General features: G+C 39.5%; 1 protein-coding gene across 1 annotated transcript in view; it reads right to left on the bottom strand.

Annotated features, from left to right (window-relative positions):
- Positions 1-22,444, bottom strand: part of ANKFN1 (ankyrin-repeat and fibronectin type III domain containing 1) — a 119,562-nt gene that overhangs the window by 2,644 nt on the left and 94,474 nt on the right. Inside the window, exons 11-15 of the mRNA XM_004685007.1 lie at positions 21,666-21,765; positions 21,234-21,366; positions 20,646-20,762; positions 12,317-12,532; positions 2,560-2,726 (exon numbers count right to left, since the gene is read on the bottom strand). Coding sequence (XP_004685064.1) covers positions 2,560-2,726; positions 12,317-12,532; positions 20,646-20,762; positions 21,234-21,366; positions 21,666-21,765 — 733 coding nt within the window. The remainder of the gene's footprint in view (positions 1-2,559; positions 2,727-12,316; positions 12,533-20,645; positions 20,763-21,233; positions 21,367-21,665; positions 21,766-22,444) is intronic.

The following is a 22,444-nucleotide window of genomic DNA, read 5'->3' as shown; positions in this document are numbered from 1 at the left end:
TAAGGCGTTGGGTAACCACAAGGACTCTGTCCAACTCAGGCACCAAACCACACGGCACATTTCAACCCTTGCCCGTTGTAATCTTGGGGACTATTTTGGTTTCGTTTCCCTTCCAAAGCTTGAGGAGAATCACAAACAGGAACACCAGACAATTCCAATAAAAGGAATCAGGGACACACTTCACTGCTTCCATTCTCTTTTCAAGCCAGTCATCTGTGTCTTTATTCTGCATGCTCTATAATCCTTCCTAATGAACTTTTCCAAATGTCACACAGAAGGGAAAAGGAAAGAATGGTGGTGGGAGGAAAGCACATCTGGCTTGTCCCCCAAAAGCTGCTCTTCAAAAGAAGCTTGAAAAGATCAAGGTAAATGCCTTTTGGGCAACATTGTTTCCACAGGTATTTTAGTACAAGTCTCTAAACACATTCACTTGGCCCAGTTTCTCCTGCTCCAAACTGCAGGACATCATGGCAATATGCTCTCAAGAGATGGGCTAGACATGAATCTAGTCATGATCTGCACATACAGAAGGGGAGATGCTGACATGGGTTCCCATCTCTGTGAAAACCCTCTGAGGGCTCTCCCCAACCAGGGACAGATCTGTGGGACAGAAAATTAATTTATTATGGCTTAGACTTTCCATTAGAAAACACTCTTTTAGTCAACTATCCCCTTCGAAAATTTCCGTTTTCAAGGTATCTGTTTTGTTTCCATTTCTCTACTGGAAAAGACTATGGAAAGTCTACCCTTTGTCTCTATAGCAGCAAAAATTAAAATGAAATCTTACCTCAATCTGGACATACTGTTGGTTTCACAAATAATCGACATATTTGAGAACTGGGAACTATTTTCGCTCATCACTAATATCGAACTAGATGAGGGGGTTTCTGATTTGCGTAAGGAGACACAACACCCAAAGGGCCACATTGCTACAATAGCATTAATAATCAAATTGGAAAAATAAATTGCCAGCCAGGATACCATGCCATATCTCCCAGTAACTCATCAGTTTAGCCTATAAGGATGAGGGAGATGGCAGAATGAAGGCTACTGGAGTCTTCTGTAAAAAACGAAACTTGTGTCCTTGGCATGGAGAAAGTCCATTGGTATGACCACTGAAAGAAAGTCAAAATCTTAAAATACAAATCTAGAAAATGGATGAAAGTAACTATTGCTGAGTCAACCTACAAGTAAGAGGTTGGAACCCCTGCTAGACTTGAGGTATCGAGTGCTGATTGTGGAAGTGACCACCAGGTGGCAGACTTAAAGTCGCCATGCAGTTAGTCAAAGAAGAGACTATGGTAGCTAGTGAGTTCTTTGTGATAGTACCACCATTATCCTTGTCATCACCATCTCATCATCATCGCTTCCTTCATTGCTATTAAATAATCGTTAATAAACATTGTGGGTATTACAGTTAATAAACTCTTGTGACTTTAGGAACCCTTTAAATGACCGAATTAGAGTCTCCTTTGAAGCAAATCATAGGTACAACTGGGAACTGGGTACCTAATTTATGCTTCTGAAGCCTGATGAACTCTAGACAATTACTTTCTTATCTATTCTTTCATTTTTTTTTCTTTTTTCATGTTGAGCATAATTCAGTTCATTACAGTAGACTTTCAGAGGCCTACTAAAGCTAGTTATAAAGCTGAGCCAGATTACCAATATTGGGCAACTTTCCCACAGTTAACAGAGTAATTTGCCATAATGCCAAATCATAGAGCAGTTTCCAGAAGCTCAGAACTTGTTACTTCTTTTCTTCCCTAGAGAACCATAAAATATGTAGGAAACATACAATGTTTTCAGGCTAGAGTTAGGAGCAGGGAGCATGAAGGTAGGAGGTCTTTTAAGAGTAAGGGGAAATCAATTGCTCAGTCAGAATGCATTTCCACAAGAAATATTTCAATATTTTCAATAAATGGCTTTTTTAGGTTTTTTTTTTTTAAAGATTTATTTATTTATGGATACAGAACTGGGTACAGGCCAGAGGTGCAGGGATGGTGAGAGGATTCACCACACACAGAGTGGGGAGCAGAACAGGCAGATTGACGAAGTACACTGCTGAGGGGAGCAGCGGGTGGGTCAGGAGAGGTCTGCCATGCCATGTGGACACCTCCAGGGCAAGCGGGGATCGAACTCATGCAGAAGTGGCTTTAGCTTCTTAGTGCAGTGTTTAACTCGCTGCGCCACAAGGGAGGGCCCGGTTTTTTAGGTTTTAATTAAAATATATTAGAAATAGAAATATTGAAATAAAAGGACGTGTATTCATTAACCAGCTGTACATTAGTTGTTGCACAATGAATAAGGCAGAGAGAAGTGAAAGGATAGTGCCCTTGGAAGTGGTATCACTCCTTCCACCAATAAACACCACACAAATCCTCCTTATCCTAATGTCAAAACCCAGCTTTGTCTTTGCTCTAGTGTGTTGGCTACTGAGAAGTTCTTACCATACAAACTACACTGGGAACTAACACTTCAGTTTTCTTGTGGTACATCAAGCTCATTGCTGTGGTCATTGTTCTAGCACAAGGAAAATTCAAATTGTTGACAACTTACTTGGAAATGTTATAGTTTTCTCGGATCTTCACATGACAGAGAATGTTGGGTAACTTTTGGGTAACGAGTACTTTGATCTGATCCACAGAGCTACATAACTTTAGGTAACCCAGATATAATCCAGGAGAGAGACGTTGATGACTTCTTTTGTGATAGGAGAGAATATCCTGTACAGCAAAACCAAAACATACCTTGACAATCTCTAAAGCTTTTCTTTCTAAGGTCAACCATGTTATCTAATGAATTAGTTAAGAAACATTCAATACCCCATGAATATTGGGGACATGTGGGTGATAGAGCTAGCCTCATCTTCTGAAGAATAAGCCTCTAAGTAAGGTCATCAATTTACTCCAATGCTTATTTTTCTCAGCTTTGTGGGCCAGGGGTAGGTGTGTAACTTGTAATTGGGGTTGGGCTGGTGGTGATATAGTTCATGATTTTCATCTTTTGAGGGCTAGTGGTTTAGCAGGGGAGGAAACACAGTGCAAATGTAAAAGCTTAAAAGCTGACAAACCAGTATGGGAAGACATCTCAGGATAACTGGTATCAAGCCCATTTTCAATGACACCACTTAAAACAGAATCAAAATTTTATAGTAAGTCGAAAAAAAGTTCGATGCTCTTGAACAAAATCAAACAAAAAAGAGCAATAGATTTATTCACCTTACATTATTAACATTTAAGTTGTAATTATTCATTGATTCTGAGAATGGAGAATCAAGTATTAATTCTATTTTTAAAATTATTTAGATTAAATTGTATGATAGTTGAAATGATACTCATACTTGGTTTTCACAATGTGATGATAAAGATAATTTTTTGAAGATTACTTGGGGCCTTCATGTACATATATGTCTATATTTTGTGATTTATTTATGCACACAGAATTGGGGTACAGGCCAGAGGTGCAGGGGTGGTGAGTATTCACCAGAGACAGAGTTGGTAGCAGATCAGGGAAATCGACGAAGTACACTGTTGAGGGAGCAGTGGGTGGGTCAGGAGAAGTCTGCCGCGCCATGTGGCACTGAAACGGCTGTTGCTAGCTTGCAGTGCTATATCCTAACCCGTTGTGCCACCAGGAAGGGCCAGGACTTCATATAGTTTTACCAACATTAATATTTTTGAAACACGTTCATTTTATATTCTTAAATCTACCATTGATAGATTCTCATTTGTCATTAGTTTTGCATATGATTTGATTAAGTGTGCATATCATCTTCAAAATTTTAGTATTTTTTACAAAATGTATCACAGATTTACACTCAATTTGCATTATATTCCATAACATAAACTGAATGAAATTGTTGGTGCAAATAGAGAATGCCAGCCTAGTTAAGTACAAAGGAATATGTGAGCAGAACTTTGTTTTCCAGTGAACTATTTAGGTTGTGACATTTGCTGCCCTATTTGATTAGAATAAGTCAGACTATACATAATTGCAAATATAGACTCTCTCCCTCATATCAATAGGTAAATCTTTATGTATGTATGTATGTATGTATGTATGCTTACAGAACTGGGGTATAAGCCAGAGGTGTGATGGATGAGAGGATTCACCAGAGACAGAGTGGGGAACAGAATAGGCAGATTGAGAAAGTATACTGCTGAGGGGAGCAGCGGGTGGGTTAGGAGAGGTCTGCCCTGCCATGTGGGTCAGTTCCCTGACCAGGGATTGAACTCATGCTGCAGTAGCTTTGGAGAGCTTCATAATGTGGTGCTTTAACCCAACGTGCCACCAGGGAGAGCCCTCTATAGGTAAGTCTTTTAAAAAACATTTGGGCAGTATAAGTGTGAGACAGAGTAAAGAGTGATGAGTCAGCTAGATGATTCCTATAGATTAAGGTTAGCTTGACTTTCAAAGTGAGTAAAAAGAATCAACTTTGTGACTAAAGGTGGGGAAGGCAACAAGGAGAAAAACAAAATTCTATATGGAACTGAGGAGTATGAGGCCTGCCTTGACTACTCTACTATGGAAGAGTGACCCCCTTTGTAGATTAGCCACCTGCAATGTCAGACAGGTGCTGTAGCGTGATGTCTCCTCTGTCCCATCCTCTATCTGTCACACTGAGTTGGGACAGTGTAGAAGACATTGTGGTTTTGGGTGAACATGGCTTGATCCCTTTTTGAAGAGGACAAACAAAACAAAACAAAAAAGACAAGTCCCCAAATGATCACACAATGTACTGAAACTATACTGACGTCAGTTTTATAATAGAGTTAAAGTCATACAATGGAATGTGGACACTTAGATTATATTTTTCTTCTCTTACGTTCTTTTCTAGAATGAGACTCTGAAATTAATGATGGGACTAAGTTTTTATTTTTTTTTATTGCTTTATATTCTTTGTACCCAGTAATTATTTCTGCACATAGTAGCTATATTCTGCATATCATAGGCACGTGGAATCAGACCAGGTCCCTAAAACAGAACATAAAAGAACAATAGAAGAGGGACAACATAAAAATAGTCACGATAGTTAGGACAACATGACTAGCATGTGCAAAAATGCAAAGGCTATATAATTTTAAAGATGGTTTGCAAAAATGTACACAGAAAAATATTTTGATTTCATGATAAGGAATTTATAGTAATAGCAGGATATTATTAAGACTGAACTTATAAAGTCTCTTTTTTTAAAAATATCCAAAAGGGCAGGTTTATTATAAAAGGGAGAGAGAAATAAAGGACACTTTCATAGACACAAATGGGCAGAAGGACAGCTTTGCTAAGAGAGGCCTGCAGCGGGCAGCCTTGAGGAGAGCTACCACTGCTGAGGGAGGTCTGTGAAGAGAAGTTCCGGCATGGGAACTTACAAAATACCCTTTATCCTGTCTCTTCATGACAGATCACAGATCAGTAGTTTGCTGGGAAAAAGCTCAGTCTTGGTGAAATTTTCAGAAATGAACAGATAATCAAAGAAAGGGAAAAATGGTTAATGAGAGAGGAAAAAATGCTAGTATTCAGGTGAGGAGAATTTTATGATATGCACCCTACCACAGGGGTATTTGCTGTATAAGCAAATGTAGCTACAAACAAGTCATTACTTTTGAGAAGTCATGGAGAAGTAGAAAAGGACCAAAATGCTTATTTTGAAATAGGAAGCGGAAAATCATGGGATAAACTTAGTAATTAAAAACTGCCAACTTACTGATCTTTGGGGGAAAATGAGAAAGAATCATTAAACGAGCAATTTGTAATCACCTAGGAAACCCTGCAGCACTAAATAGGAGTCAATATGGTTTTGTCATACAGACAACTTTAATTTCTAAATATTCACAGACTAGGGAGAAGTCTCCAATGTAACATTTCACTAGATAATCTGGAAAAAGTAGTCTTGACGATGTTTCTTTATTAAGCTGAATACTTGGGTTGAAGATTTGTCAATGATGGAGTTGGTATGGGAATATTAGAGACGTTGAGTGATAGCCCAGTAGGACCTCAGCCTGAGGCCCGATCTGTTCAGCTTATTTATTGATGTTCCAGACAGAGAGATGAAGAATATGTGTATCAAATTTGTGGGCTCCAAATTTGGTGTGGTTTGAGTTTTTGGAAAATAATAATAAAACTTTGAATGACCCAATGCATTGGAAAAATAAGCCTATCATAATTAGGGTTGAAACTTAATAAGAAAATGTGCTTGTAAAGACCCAGACTCAAGAGTACAAATATAGGATGGGTATGAGTATGAGAGAAAAACATGTGGGTGTCAAAACTGACCACAAATAGAATGTGAGGTAGGAACATACTGTGGTTATGTAAAAAACACCACCACTCTGGGATGGAGTTATTTTTTCATTCAGTCTTTTGAAAGACAATTACTGAGCATCTACTATGTATTTGTTTGCCTCTGCATCTCTCGTATTAATCAAAATGCTTTTGGAACTTGAGAAATACATGGGAAGAGAATGAAGCTGTCACATTCTCATAAGCTGAGATATGTGAGAAAGGCCGAAACCAAATCAAAGGCCTATGGGTTTCTATATTGTCTGATTTGACCTCTAATCTGAATTTCTAGCTTTTGCTTTCATTATAGCTCTGCGTCTTTTCAGGCAGAATGGATCTTTTTTTTGTCCTTTCCCATGCTTGTTCTCATTGCACTTTTAAAATGTTCCCTTGCTCAGTCATGAATTCATTCATTTTATGTAATACCAACTCTGTACCAGGCATTGTCCGAGTGTGTCAATGGCATCAAGATGAGTAAGACGTGATCCTTCCCTGCATGGAATGCCCATTTAGTGCATGTTCAACCATGTGATATAGGCTGTGAGAAGTCTATATAGATCTGTTCTGGACTTCTCCAGCTTCTTCCTCATATCTAGGCCATATTCTCTATTTAATTCTCTCCACTCAGTTTCTTCCTGCCCCTCCCCTGCCTTTTTCCTTTCCTGCCTCCTCCCACTTTTCTCTGTTTTGTTTTGTTTTGTTTTTTTTCCCTCCACCAGGTGAACTTAACTTACCCTTCATGGCTCAGCTAAATGTCACCTCTTCTACAACGCCTTCCCTGATATTTCCAGGTAGAATTAATAGCTGCTTTGTCTGTGTTTCCATAGTACGCTATTTGTACTACTATCAGGCTCTGGTTTAATTCTGCCTTGTATTACCTTGATTTGTTTACAAGTCTGTCTCCCTTCCTTGACTGAACTCCTTGAGAGCAGGGATCTTGACTTATTCATTTGTTTTTCCTATAGCACACAGAAGAGTTCCTGGCACCTAGTTGGTGCTGAAAAAATGTTTATTAAATATGAAGTGAGAGGCCCAAAGGTAATGGGGTCCGGGTCTGGGCCTCAGGGAGAGAATATGTTTTGCTGGTGCAGTGAGTTGAGAGGGTACATCTAACTTCACTCCATTGATCTGATGTCTTGAGGATTTGTTAGCAGAATATAGATATTTGCCTTTCCAATAAGTACAAGCTTTTGTTTTGTTCATTGGAAGCTGAATTGTCCTGGGATGGTACAGGCCATAAAATGATAGCCAGTGGCCTTTGTGGACAATGTATTATCTGGACTACAAAGCAATCAACTTTTATGAATTACTTCCTAACTTTTATTTTTTGGTAAAAACCTATTTATGAATACAGAACTGGGGTGCAGGATAGAGGTGTGTGTGTGGGGTCGGGGTGAGAGTATTCACCAGAGACTGAGTGGGTTGGTTTTAGAACAGGCAGATGTACTGAAATACACTGTTGAGGGGAGCAGCAGGTGGGTCAGGAGAGGTCTGGTACATCATGTGGATCACACCCCTGGCCAGGGATTGAACTTGTGCTGTAGTGGCAGCAGTAGCTTCATAGTGCTGCACTTCAACCCGTTGTGCCCAGGGAGAGCCCACCTCCAAACTTAAAAGTAAGGTATTTTATCCCCAAACTCTGGCTTTTCAACTACTCTTTGAGAAATTGGTAAATATGTCAATAGTAGGCTCACTGTCTACCGCTGCAACTGGCCCAGGCTGAATGAAGGTGTATTTTAGGTGGGATAAGGGTGCTCCAGATTACTAGAGTCTTATTATGTCCTCTTGTTTATGTATTGAGTTATAATTCACATTCCATAAAATTCATCCTTTTAAAGTGAAAAATTAAGTGATTTATTTTGGCATATTCACAATATTGTACAGTATCATCACTACCCAATTCTAGATCATGTTGATCACTCTATAACTGAAACTCTATGACTGAACATTCATTAGCTGTCAGTCCCCAGTCCTTTCTCCCCCTGATTCTGGAGCTATCCATCTACTCCCTGTTTTATGGACTTATTTATCCTGTGTATTTCATATTAATGGACTAGTAATATGAAGCATTTTGTGTTTGACTTCTTTCACTTAGCAAGTTTTCAAGATTCATCCATGCGGTATTATGTATCAGTATTTTATTTTTATGACTGAATATATAGTATTCCAATATATGGATAAACTATATTTTGTTTATCCATTCATCAGCTATTGGACCTTTTTGTTTTTATTGTTTGGCTGTTACGAAAAATTCTACTGTGAACATTAATGAACAAGTTTTCCTGTGCACACACTTGATTCTTATGCCCAGCTCAGCAAGCTCATTTCCACTAATCTTCCTTGTTCCGACAGTTTTTGACTCCCATGTTAAAGGATGATTGAAGATAGAACAAGTAGGGTAGAAAAAGCAGAAAAGGGCAGAAGAAGTAGTAGGTTCTAGGCATCTCAAGTATAAAGCAGGAGATCTGGTCTCTGGAGGATGACAAGTAATGTTAAGGAGAAGAGAATGAAATTGAGGTACGGAAAGGGACAAGAGATAAGCTTTGTGGCAGTTTCTCTAGGATCACACTTTAGGAATCTAGACAAAGGAGTTTAGTAGAATAGGAAGGGTAAGACTAAGTAGAAAGATAACTTGTACCCTAGTTTCTGCTCTGTTGTTGTTGATGTCACCTTATTTTTCTGAAGCCTGAAGCTTCATTTGTGAACTGGACAAAATAAAATTATCCACTCAAACTCTTTCATGAAATCAAATGACATCATAGATGATGTGACAAAGTGTTGTAAAATCTAAGTGTTGTAAAATATAAGAGATTAATTTTCAGAAAAGTTTCACTCATGAAGCTTCCAGTTATTGAGATGACCCATGAAGATCCATGATTGGAGTAACTCAGTAGCTGAGTGGAGCCTCCCTAGTGGAAATATTCTCATTGTTAATTAGTCTGCCTAGAGGAACTCTAATGTGTCCATAGTAACTCTCTTTTCTTTCCCAGGCAAGTGTGGGAAGGATTTCTTTTTCTCTTCCTCACAGATATCTGAGAGCAGCATATTATAAAGGTTCAGGATTTAAGAGGGTCAGGAATTTGAATGGTTTAGACATTAGAGTTGCCCGGAGACACTTGGGATAGATTAGTTACAGATCTAGATTTTGTTAAAGTCTTTATCTGTTTTGAAGACCCCTGGGTGAAGACCATTTGGATAGTTGTGAGTCGAGACATAATAAAAGTCACTAAAACTTTTTGAACTCTCATTTGGTGCTACATTTCTAATACTTTCTGTAATTACTCATGTAATCTTCATCAGACTTCTCTGGAATAGAGTTTTTTTAAAGGTGGAAAGTACCAAAGATGAGAAGAAAGGTAACTAGCCCTAGATATATATCTAGAAAAGATGGACTCAGAATGATTCAAAGTCTTGCCCTAGAATATACAAATAATGTAGCAGAAAGAATTCCAGGCTTCTAGGAAGCACTGGTGGTCATTACTCTACTGACCTTGAGAGGAGACAGTGGTTTGTGGTGAGTCCTTCTGGGAATTACCTCCCAGCTTTGGGCAACCACTAAGACCTATCTCTACTTTCGTGTTGAGTTGATGTCAAATCTCAAATCTCTAGGAGAAAGTGGATACCAGACCTAGTAGTTTATTCCTCATTTCCTCTGCAGTGTAAGACCTGTATGGGAAGGAGGGGAGAGAGATGAAGTTGAGGGGAGGAGAAGAGAGAGTGGGGGTGGGTTGGAATGACATCAAGCAGGAATGTGCCAGTCAGCGGGGGTAAATTTTCCACTTGGATCTGTGTGGAAACCTGATCTTGCCTCTATTTTTGGTCTCCTCTAACAACCTTTCGCCAGATTGGAATTTTTCTGCACCTGTAACACATTTTTAATGTAATAAGTCTAGGAGAAACTAGGTATTATATCATGCTGGGGGCTGTGCTCTGTTTCTAGGAGCAAAGGTAGCCCAGACCCCCGTTTATCCCTATAGGGGATTAGTGTATTAGTCACCCTGTAAAAGCTCAATTTATTATGATTTTTAAATGTTTCTTTTAGCACTTGCTTATAAAAGGTGAAGAGGCAAGCCACGAACAGTATCTGTGTTCTCTGCTCCCACCTACCTACACACACACACACACACACACACACACACAGAGTGAATTTTATATGAACCCAGCAAATCAAACCGAGCAGTGCTGGCTTTGAGCGATTAACTTATCTTTGCCATATTGCACTTAGTCCTGGCTTGCAGCAGAGCAAGTAATGGAAAGGTGAGATTACTGTACTAGCTGTCCCTTAGAGGGGAATAAAGGTAAGTTAGTGGGCTGGTTGCCCTAGCTGTTTAGAATGATTATGAGAACCGACTGGGCCCAAAGCTTGGATTTGGTGTGTTTATGTGAGACTGATCCCCTTTCTATTACTCTGGATTGGCTAAACTGTGGATATATGTCACTGATTGCAGAGGGCTAAAGGCAGATGATTCTGCCAGCTTTTATACCTGATTGGGAGAGTTCTATAGGATTTAGCCCCATGACTGTTTTTAAAACAAGGAGAGAAAGGAAACAATTTGAAGCCCATGTTCACATCAGAACAAGTGAGGTGGTATGGTGGCAGGAAGAGAGTGCTGGACTTAGAGGAAAAGATGCAAGCTTGTTGGTGTCCAGTTCTGTCATGCAAGCTAATAGTCTACATTGAAGCTACTTGAATTTTGGAGCTGGTGGCTACTTGGTGCATAGATGAACCAGTCACCCATTATTTGGGTGGATTTTCCATTTTTCACTCACGAAATCCTATTTCTTGCCCTACAATATGTTATAATGTAGCAGAAAGAAGATTTCTTCCAATAAGATGATCTGAGTTCAAGTTTCAGTCTTTAAAATATTTATTTATCTATTTGGTTAGAACTGGGATGTAGGTTGGAGATGTGGAGGGTAAGGGGATTCACTAGAGACAGAGTGGGGAGCAGCATAGATGGATCTATTGAAATACAGTGCTGAGGGGAGCAGTGGACCAGACAGGAGAGGTCTGCTGGGCCTCATGGGTTGCTCCCTGGCCAGGGACTAAACTCAGTCTGTAGCAGTGACAGCACTGAGATTTAACCCCCATGCCACCAGAGAGGCCCTTAGCTCTGATATTTTCTAGGGGTGTGCTTAGGAGCAAATCAGTTTAGTGGGGCCTGAAGCTAGTAAAAGCTTTTGTCCTTTGGCCCTCCCTGGTGGCGCAGCAGGTTAAAGCGCAGCATTAAGAAGCTAAAACCACTTCCGCATGAGTTCGATTCCCGCCTGACCTGGAGGTGACCCACATGGCGTGGCAGACCTCTCCTGACCCTCCCACTGCTCCCCTCAGCAGTGTACTTGGTCGATTTGCCCCTGCACCTCTGGCTTGTACCCCAGTTCTGTATGCACAAACAAATAAATATTAAAAAAAAGTTTTGGTCCTTTCATTGAAGAAAAGAATACAAAATTATGATTGTAAAATTGTTAGGGTTCCTGCTAGGGTCTGGAATGGGAATTGCATAAGCAAAGACCCAAATAATACTGAAACTTCATTAGCTTCATCAAATCGGCCTCAGGGTGTGGCTATGTCACTTAATATCTTTGAACCTCAGTTATTTCATTTTTGTCCCTAGGAAGTATTGTGAGGAAAAAGCAAGAGTAAATATGTATACAAGTAGTTTTTGTTGAAAGTGTTTCATGTGCACACATGGAGTCTAGGAATGTATTACTATAGTCTATTTAGGTGTTGGCTTAATGTTTTGATTATACAAACTGCTGAACCCTACTCAAACATTTGTCTCATGTTCCTCTTTGGCTCACTGGTCAGAGCATTTTCAGGATGCCCACTACTTGTATTGCTTAACGAATCCCAGATAAAGAGGATGATCAATGAAAATTATCTTTCCAGTGCGTTAAATACAAACAATGACAGATCTCTGGACCCTTCCATTCCACCACTGCTTATATGAATGGATTTCAGTATATGCCACTAAAACCTCCTTACGTGTGTTTAGAATTTTAACTATAATAGGGAATTGGAAAGGCCACATACCTGGATGGTTATCAGTAAAATGTCTAAGGCTGTTGGTTCCTCAGGTGTTGACAAAGACTTCCTCTGACTTTGGAGCTTTGAGATCTGCATCCATTTGCCGTTAAAAAATGAATAGAGCATCTCCACCTCTCTGATGGTAACTATGAGGATGTTCCCATGCCGGTCTTTAATGGGCTCATAGTAAACTCTTCCCAAGTTGTGTGTTCCAAGTAAATTCTAGAAACAAATAGATTCTGGTAGCTTAGATGATATTGTGCAAACTAAGTAATCCAAATGCAATAAAACACACTGAATAATTAGCTATGTCTCTGAAAAACTTTTTTTTTTTTTTTTAGCAGACTTACACCTAGAATATATGGCATCATAGAAATGCATTTAATGGGAACTCAAAGAAAATGTCTGTACCATAAACCTACAAAAATTATAGCAAGAGGCACAAAATTATGTTTTTTAAGCAAATTCAATATCTGTAAATATCCCTCACCCACATAGACACACCAGCACATAAACCTCAGTTACTAGCACTTGAGGAGAATCCCAGATGTTTTAAAGAAAATGCCTGATATTTCAAGTATGCTACTTGTGGCGTTTTCAGGAGATCTACAGTCAGTTGGTATGAGGTGAGGTTGTTTAAAATGAAGAAGTGAATGAACAATGTGGCACATTGTACAGGTCCCGAATGACTGCACACTCCCTTCACGTTTCCATGCCAGTCTCTAATGGGCTCCTAGTAAACTTCCCAAGTGGTGTGCTCAAGGTATTTTAATTTGGAGATTTGCCTGGATTGATTTATCTATATTTCAGAAGGTGCATTATTTTTAAAAAATTGCTTACAGTTGTTTGTCAGCTAGGTCAGTCAAGGCAGACAATGCACTTAGCATGGTAGGTAGAGAAGGATTTCACATTAAATGTAGAGGGGATGTAGGTGTTATGAGAATAAACAGTTTTACAAACATGTAGCCCTTGAATATTTCTCATATAAAGTACTGGATGAATAGGATGAAATGTCCTTTTACTTTGAATATTTATGACTTTTTAAAGTTATAAATCATTTCAAAGCTCTTTGCTGTCATTTTTTTGTGAGTTCACATAAATGCTGATGAGATAACCTGTTAACAGAAGAACAAAAGTAGAACTGGAATTTGTAAAATTGACAAGCATGGCCTAAAAATGAATGCCTCAGCTGGCCAATATCCACATTCACAAAAATACTGGCATGTCCCCTAATAGGCAGGGATTGTGTTTAAATCTTGTTTTTTTTCTCACTAGAATTGGGCACACAAGAAATTTCACAAGTAATCGACATATAAAAATTCAAGTGACAGGATTGTCACTTAAAAAGTAGACTAGTACTCAGATCAATCCTTGTCAATAATTGACTTCTAAGTCACAGAGAAGTTACTAGGGAAGGCTTTTCATCCATCTCTTTGTGTTAGTGCAAACTATAGTTTTATAAAGGCTGTTTCCTGCAAGGTAATGCTAACCAATAGACAGTAGTCTGCTGGTAAACTGACAATCAAAAACATAATAAAGGGAAAGAAAAAACTCTAATGCATATGCCCATTTCTGTGATGTACACATTCTTTTTTTTTTTAATATTTATTTATGCATACAGAACTGGGGAACAGGCCAGAGGTACAGGGGGCGGTGAGAGGATTCACCAGAGACAGAGTGGGGAGCAGAGCAGGCCAACTGAGGAAGTACACTGCTGAGGGAGCAGGGGTTAGGAGAGGTCTGCCGCACCATGTGGATCACTTCTGGGGTGGGGATCGAACTCATGCGAAAGTGACTTTAGCTTCTTAGTGCTGTGCTTTAACCCGCTGCGCCACCAGGGAGGGCCCGAACACATTCTTAATGTAGCCTTCTTCAAGCTACAAGAGCTTGACAACAGGCTTTAAAAATTCCCCAGTATTCAGCACTTGAATCTCCAGAGCCAGTGTTAGTGAGCTCCAGCACACCCCGCCTCCAACACACAGCCTTTACTTCACTGGTATTGAGTTTCAGTGTTGGCTGCCATTCATTAACTCTTTGAATTCTGGAAAATTATGCTCTCTAGATTTGAGTTTCATCATCTAAAATGAAAAAGCCTTTAAAATTCACATATGTTTGATTCTAAACATTCCAAACATGGACTGCTTGGGTGATTAATTCAAGCAATACATAAGAAAAGTGTTTTATAAACTCTCAAGCTTGGTAGGGTATGGAGTTTCTTAATGCCCTAATTGGAATCCTATCCTGGATTACATTGACTCATTTTCAAGACTCAGCCTGTTTCATCTTCTCTAGGAACACTTTCCTACCTGTCTTAGGTAGAATATACCTCCACCTTTTTGTCCCCAACTGCTTCCTGTACAAGCATTATATCCTAGAAGGACTCTGGCTCTCCTGCATATATCGATATGTCAGGAGATCATGATTGCTTTATTTCTGTGTCTCTGGATTCTTTGCACAGCACCTGGATGTAGAAAGAGCTAGTTGTCAGTAACACTGGAAGCTATTTTATGTTGGATCAAAACTGGTAGACATTGACTAAAGTTGTCATTTTATGTAAGTGGAGTTACTATGGAGTTATAAGTGCTTCTTTGTCAGCATTGGATATGTTTACTAATGGGTTAAACATGGAAATACTAAAAGTCTTCCTGAAATTATTCATTGACATCAAATTGGATTGGATAACTAACTCCGGGGAGAGCCCAATTTGAAAGCAGAATGTCCTTGTAAAGATAAATTGCAACCATACTTCAAGGGGGCAAGTTCAGGAAAAGCAGATCATGTTAATACCTGTCATGCTATGCAATCAAAGTTAGGAGACCTAGAATACCTGGTGATTCCACAGGTTAAGAGGAATAAAGGCCACCTGATGACTAACAGGAAATACAGCTAGATAATAACCAGAACAAATTCAAGGGAATGTCAATAAGCCCTAGAGAGACACACAATATTTAGAGCCCTTTATTCAGTTTGGGGTGACGTGACAAGTTGAAGGAAATCTAAGGTAGACACATAAAGGCCAGAAAAAGAAGAGTAGAATTTTGGGAAAATGAAAACTATATAGTATTTGTAAATTGTTACCTGCCTCTTTTCTCTAACAGTCATTTCTAAAAGCTATGGAGACTTGTTTAATGTGAACCCTTTGTTGTGTCAGATTATGACAGCATTTTAGGGTTAGAAGCTGGACACCTCCCAGTGTTAGAGCAATGGGAACTTTTGCTGTGTGGCTTCTGCCATTCTCCAGAGAAAAGGAACAGCATGGGGTCTTGGCTCCTTTAAGGCTTTGTCATCCCGTTTTGTGGAAATTCTGGGAGATTCTTGTCTTTTCTTCTGATTCTTGTTTTTTCTTCTGCTTAGGTCACACTTATTAACAAATTATTATTAATTTCAAAAGCAATATTATTAATTGATAAAAATTACTAGCCACTTAATATTTGCCCTCTTCCAAATAATATTTAAGTCAACTTCTAGATAAGTTCCAAATGATGCAGACTAGCTTTGTTCTTTCTTCTTTTTTTTTTTTTTTTAAGATTTATTTATTTATGCACACAGATCTGGAGTTCAGGCCAGAGGTGCAGGGGTGGTGAGAGAAATCCCAAGACAAAGTGGGGAGCAGAACCCAGGCCAACTGGTGAAGTACATCACTGAGGGGAGCAGTGGGTGGGTGAGGAGAGGTCTGCTGTGCCACCGTGTGGATCACCTCTGGTGCGGGGATTGAACTCATGCTGAAGTGCTTTAGCTTCTTTAATCCGCTGCGCCACCAGGGAGGGCCTGTTCTTTCTCCTTTTAAAACTAGACTGTGGACAGTTTCTTTGGTTTATATTTTTGTAAGTGGACATACAATAAGACAATGAAATGTTGGAAGGTATGTGGGCTGTGGAATTAGATGAATGTGGATTTGTATCCAGACTCTGACACTTCCTAGTTATATTCCTATAGGGCAAGTTATTTAATCTTTTTAGGCCTCAGTATTATCATCTGCTAAATGAATGTCAGTAATAGCTTTTTGTTAGGTTGTAGTGAAGATAATATGGGAGGTAGTTTGTAAAGCACATATAACACAGGGTCTGACATCTAGTCTGTGAAATAAATGAAAAGTGTTTCGCGATTATTGTTTATTCTGGCTTTAAGGACTTCACTACAGAGCAGAAACGGGAAAACAAGATGCAGGTTGCATAGTGGTTGATGAAGCTCTGTGGTAAAGGAGTCAGTCAGGTTGTGTGGAAACCAAGGAGGGGGAGAGAGTCGGAGATGAGTCTTTGTGTGCCATGATTAGTGTTTGAGACACTCTTGAAAGGGGTTAATCCAACGCCTACACCCCTAAAATCACATTTGCAGGTATGCTTTCTAACCATAAGGAAAGGGAAAGGCGATCAGACCTTTTAGCATAGCCACTCTGGCAGAAGTGTGGGGAATGAACTGGAGCACGTTGAGATTGGAGCAGGAGGATGCCTTCCGATGATTCTGACATAATTACACTATTGAGGCAGTGGCAGTGAGGCTGGGAAGAGGAGCAGAGTACAACGGGATCTATCAGAGGCCAATAAGCAGAATCTATGAATAACTAATGTCCGTCTACTTAGAATGCATTTTTAAAAAACTTTCCTTAGAACATGATATAATGTTAGCTTAACACTGAGATCTACCTCATTTGGGGGTGAAGGGGTTGGATTAACAAATGCATGTATTTGTCCAACCAGTACTGAGATTCTGCCACATGCCAGGAGAGGTGTAGAGGGATGTAGCAACTAAGCAGTATACATGCCTTGAACATGGGGATTCACAGGCGAAGCAAGTTAATAAATAAATGATGATATAAATAATTAATTAATGGGATTGTCACCCTCATTCAGAGTGAAGAATAATAGTTCCTATAAGGAAGGAAAAAGCTAAAACTTCCACCTGGAAGATGTGTAGGAATTCGGAAGGGAAAAGATAGAGAATTCCAGCATGTGAGCTAGCAAAAGAGTCTTGGAAAGACAGGGGAGGAGGCTGCAAGACAGTCTGCAAAGTGCAGAGTCATAGAAGTTAGGGGATGTGGCCATTTAAAAGGGAGATTGGAACCAAGTACCAAACACCACTGAAATGTCAAGTGCAAAGGAGAGTTAAAAGTGTGTTGGGGGCTCTCCCTGGTGATCAGTGGGTTAAAGCACAGCACTAAGAATTGAAAGCCACTTCTGCATGAGTTCGATTCCCTCCTGCCCCGGAGATGATCCACATGGCACAGCAGACCTCTCCTGACCCGCCCGCTGCTCCCCTCAGCAGTGTACTTAGTCAATCTGCCTGTTCTACTCCCCACTCTGTCTCTGGTGAATCTTCTCACCGCCCCTGCACCTCTGGCCTGTACCCCAGTTCTGTATGCACAAATAAATAAATAAATCTAAGTGTCTGTTGGATTTAATGAAACTAAATTCATTGGGGGAGGACTAAGCCAGGTTTTATAGGACCTGAGTCATATAATTTGGGGACCTTCTATAAGACAATAATACAAAATGACCAATGAAAAGTTAGATGTTAAAGTGAGTATTTTGAATGAGAAATACTCCCAATACTGGAATATTTGGAATTCTCCTGAGATTTCTTAGGATAATTTATCAGAAATGTTTCTTGATTGTAACACTGTTTACCTCCTCACCTAAAACACTGTATGGCTCCCACACGTTGGGGGTTCATGCAAAGGGGCCCCTGAAACTCAAGATTCATGAGCACCACTTGTCTTTAAAGACTGGTAGTGATTTTACACAGTGCAGTTTTGAAAGCAAAAGTCAGGAATAAGGCAGAGAACAAAATGAGAAATGAGGAACTCAATGGAGGAGAATATGGACAACTCTTACAAGATATTTTGTGTCAAATGCCCAAAAGTAGATGACTGTATTAAAAAGATGTGGTACGTATACACAATAGAATATTACTCAGCAATCAAAAAAGATAACTCATGCCTTTTGCAGCAACATGGATAGAAGGAATCATGCTTAGTGAAGTAAGCCAGAAAAAAAAAGAAAAAATACCGGATGGTTTCACTCATATCAGATGCATAAAGGGCTAGGGGAGAAAATAATAATAACAACAAACAACTATATACCAGAGACATTTTACGGGGATACAGTGGGAAATGGGAGTGCATGGGACTATGGTGATGGCACACAGGTGAATTGGTGGTGGAAAGTCCACAGGGATTACAACCCAGATGGAAAAAGTCACAAAATGTAAAAATAAACTAATAATAATAAAGAAATTTGAGTGTAAGGTAGAGAAGAGAGAGAGAGTTTTGTAATTGAAGAGGCATATGGGTTTGAGGAACATTACACTGGAGAGACTCCAGAATATTTCAATAAAAGGGAGGGCAGAGCTGTAGTGCAGAGCTCAGATGAAAGAAGTAAGACTGTCCATTGGAAAAGGAGGAAGGAAGGAGAAGGTAGAGTCAAAGCAAGGTTTTTAAATTTATGGGTGGAAAAATAATCAATTCCCATTTATTTTCTTAATGAATTTTACAGTGACATCATCCCCTGATGTGAGGAAGAGAGTGTGGGTAAGAAAAAGGAATGAGGGAGAATGGAGAGGCCTTAAATAGTTCCGTTATAGTATGGGGAAAGAGAATTTAGTAGAGAAATGAAATAGGACCACTTGGTAACATTATATGTAGGAATTGTAGTCATGGATTTAACATAAAACCAGTCAGCTGCCTTTTGTCATTTTTCTGCCACAAAGTGCAACAACTCCAGTGTAGAAGTGTTAGATTCATCTGGTCTTAGAGTTTTTCCAAATAAATAATACAGAGAGAGACAGTGGCCAAAAATTTAGCCAGCTTTCAAAGGAGTTATTGTGATAAGCCAAGAAATCTAAATGTTATGCAAAGTGGTGGGATCAGTTCATTTGTGGTTGAGAAAACCCAAGCACTATTGTAAAGTGGAATAGCTGAGCTGGGGAATACTGTCTAGGATGTCTTCCCTTTAGCTCCTCGGCACTGAACAGCTCTGGATTGGGACAACTTGATCATTTTTACCTTATTGATATCAAATGAATATTCCAGGAAGCCTCCAATTAACCTATAATAAAGAGCTCCACTTGAGTATCTAAGGTGTTCAGTCAGTGATCCAAGCATGTCTGGGCTATATGATGGGTGCTTGGAGGCAATTAAGAAGTCTGAGTCTCTTGGGAAAGGAACTGACTGAAGGATCCAGGAGTTTCCTGGGAATTAAGTTTATTCCAAAGAAGGAACAGTTGAGGGACATCACCTTGTCCAATCCAGGGATGAAAGGAAGGGGGAACATGGCTCGGCTCTGAGAACATCTTGAGTTGAAGGAGAAGATTGTGGAGTCAGGAATGAGTTGAAATGGAGAGCTCTGTTTGCTAAAATCTCTGAAGATGTTGAAGGCAGTAAACTGCCTATACACTGTCGTATAGTAAGGAGTAAGACTTACATTTCAGAGTTAATTAAAATAGTAATAGGATAATTATTATTGCAGGGAGTTGAATTGTTATTGTATGGGCAAGAAACAAAGTTCCTCTAGTTGTAGGGGGTGATGAAACCATAGAATTTTTTGTGTTACTATAACCCTATTTTTATGCCTTGATTGGTATGACTTGACCAAACACAGTTTGTATAGAGTTCGGTCATGTGTATTTCTGGCAACTGACAGCTTTGCCAGTATATACCCATCACTGATTGAAATTCAGTGATTTCTTAAAGGCCTCAGTTCCATGTACCTAAAAACCACAAATTCAGTTAATACCAGAAAATAATGAATGGAAAACCCAGAAGAGCTTGGTAAGAATTCAATTTCATTTCTAGAAGGAGCTCTGTAGCCTGTAAAGCTTCTTAGAGGGTTTTGGATCTGATCTGATACAGTATGGGAGGATGAATGCATCTAAGATTAAAGATAAGATTTTAAGCTTTTTTCAGAGTAAGCAAAAATGTATACAATTGCCTGTGCTTCACTAAAAGCACTATTCCGAGAAACTTCCAAATATCTGCTGGTCTCTTTCTCCTTCTCCTTACATTCTTAGATATACAGCACACCAGAGCAGCAAGAATTCTTAAAGTTATTGGGTCAACTCTCTCTTATTTTGCAAGTATAAAGGTGCAGCCCAGAAAGGAGAAATGGGCTGATTGTTTAATATCAGATATGAAATAAATTCTCTTCACTCCTTGTTTAGGGAGTCACTCCTAGACTCTTCCAGAAAACTGTACAGGTTTGCAACTCACACAATCACATGCTTTTAGGGATCTGGAATAACAAGGGATCTACCCTTTTTCTTTCCAGGTGGAGTTGGTAACTGAATTGACCAAGTTTTTCTAAACTTTCCTTGGGGGTCTGGGTTGAAACCGGGCCCTCACCTGTAGCTGGGCTGTTGCTGCGAGCATCTTCTGCCGAGTCTGTAGTACTGTGGATGAAGACATGGAGATAGGTACACTTTGCCTCAACCATCTTATATCTTCCCACATACAAGACAGCTGCAAAAGAAGTCACGTGGTCATATCAGCGTCCAAGCCAGTACATGATTTAGGTTGTGGCATCAAAGCAAAGCAGGGAGAAGGAAACCTGACCCCTGATGTTTGTTCTCCAGTCCATTTTCAGATACACACGAAACAACTTTTTGATCTCTGTCCAATTGGAAAAAGATCTGAATGCTAATGAAACAGTCAGATCCACATTTTAGTCTTTGCCAAGTGATCCCATAACTCAGACTAGTGGAGACACAATCTGACAGGATGCAAGCTTCTTTGCTTTGAAAATGTAGTGTAGACACCACGTTGGAGGTTTTTAATGACTTAAGGCATATGAGGGCTGAAAAAGACCTTTGGGATAATTTATGCCCACCCCAATACTTTGATCACCAGAGACCCCTCAACTAAGGTTTCAGAGATTTACGTGCAGTAACATTGTTGCAAAGTGGAGAAAAATTAAATCTGAACTCAATATACCTTTGTGAACCACAGAAAATCCTGTGTAATGGAACTGGTATGAGAGTCATCTATTTCAACAATCGGTATTTGATCTTCATTGGTGACTAACATATTGTCTTTGTAATAAAATATAACAGCTATGTAGAGTCCCCTGAAAAGAAAAAATCAAAGTAAAATGGTCCTCAACCATCTCTTCTGTCCAGCCTGAAGCATGGCAAAACATTTTTGAACATGATAAAAGATAATTTAAGACCCATTATGAACACGATCTTGCTAACTGTCACAGGTTCATGGGCTAGAACTCAGAGAAATTACTATCTTACTCAAATAATCAGGAGAAGAGTAAACTTTGTATTTTGTTATAACAGAGGAACTTTTACCAAATTCCAGTTCAAAACCAGTTGGTTCCTGAGAAATTCAGGCTTCCCAGTAAGTGAACACAAGACCCACCGTTTTAAGGTTTTCACAAACTTGTTTGAGGAATGGAATAGGTGTTTCAGGCTCCTTGAGACTGACTGCTTGCGGCCGGCAGTTTGTAATTTTGAACTTTCTGGAACACAGCAAAAAAAAAAAAAAAATTACAGTATAAATACTGCTGGATATATAATATTGATAACAAGAGGAAATCACTTGGGTGTTTTGTTTATACTCTCCAAGTAAGTGATTTATTACAAGACAAAAAAAATGGAATCAACTCCTTTGCTCATCTACTCCCCATTATCTTTTTATATTTACACACTTCTCATTGCTGGTCAAACTCTTCATTGTAGTTTGTATATTCCATTAAGATTGTTTTTTCATTAAAAAATGAATAGATAGGCCCTCCCTGGTGCCGCAGCGGGTGAAAGCACTGCACTAAGAAGCTAAAGCCACTTCCTCAGGAGTTCGATTCCCTGCCTGCCCCAGAGGCGACCACATGGCGTGGCAGACCTCTCCTGACCCACCCACTGCTCCCCTCAGCAGTGTACTTCGTCGTCGATCTGTTCTGCTTCCCGCTCTGTCTCTGGTGAATCCTTTCACCCTCAGCATCTCTGGCCTGTACCCCAGTTCTGTACAAATAAATAAATAAATCTTTAAAAAAAATGAGTAGATAAAAAAAATGAATAAAGTACACAAAGTCTGGAACAGACTAGAAAAGAACAAAACCCCACCCATATTATCCTGCCACTTAAGCACATTGCTCGTACGTTGGCTATATCTGTTGACTTGCAAAAATAGTTGTAAGCAAG

The sequence above is a fragment of the Condylura cristata genome, unplaced genomic scaffold, assembly GCF_000260355.1.
Source record: "Condylura cristata isolate star-nosed mole 26May11 unplaced genomic scaffold, ConCri1.0 scaffold00017, whole genome shotgun sequence".
Taxonomy (NCBI): Eukaryota; Metazoa; Chordata; class Mammalia; order Eulipotyphla; family Talpidae; genus Condylura; species Condylura cristata.
This window is presented reverse-complemented; position numbering and strand designations above follow the sequence as displayed.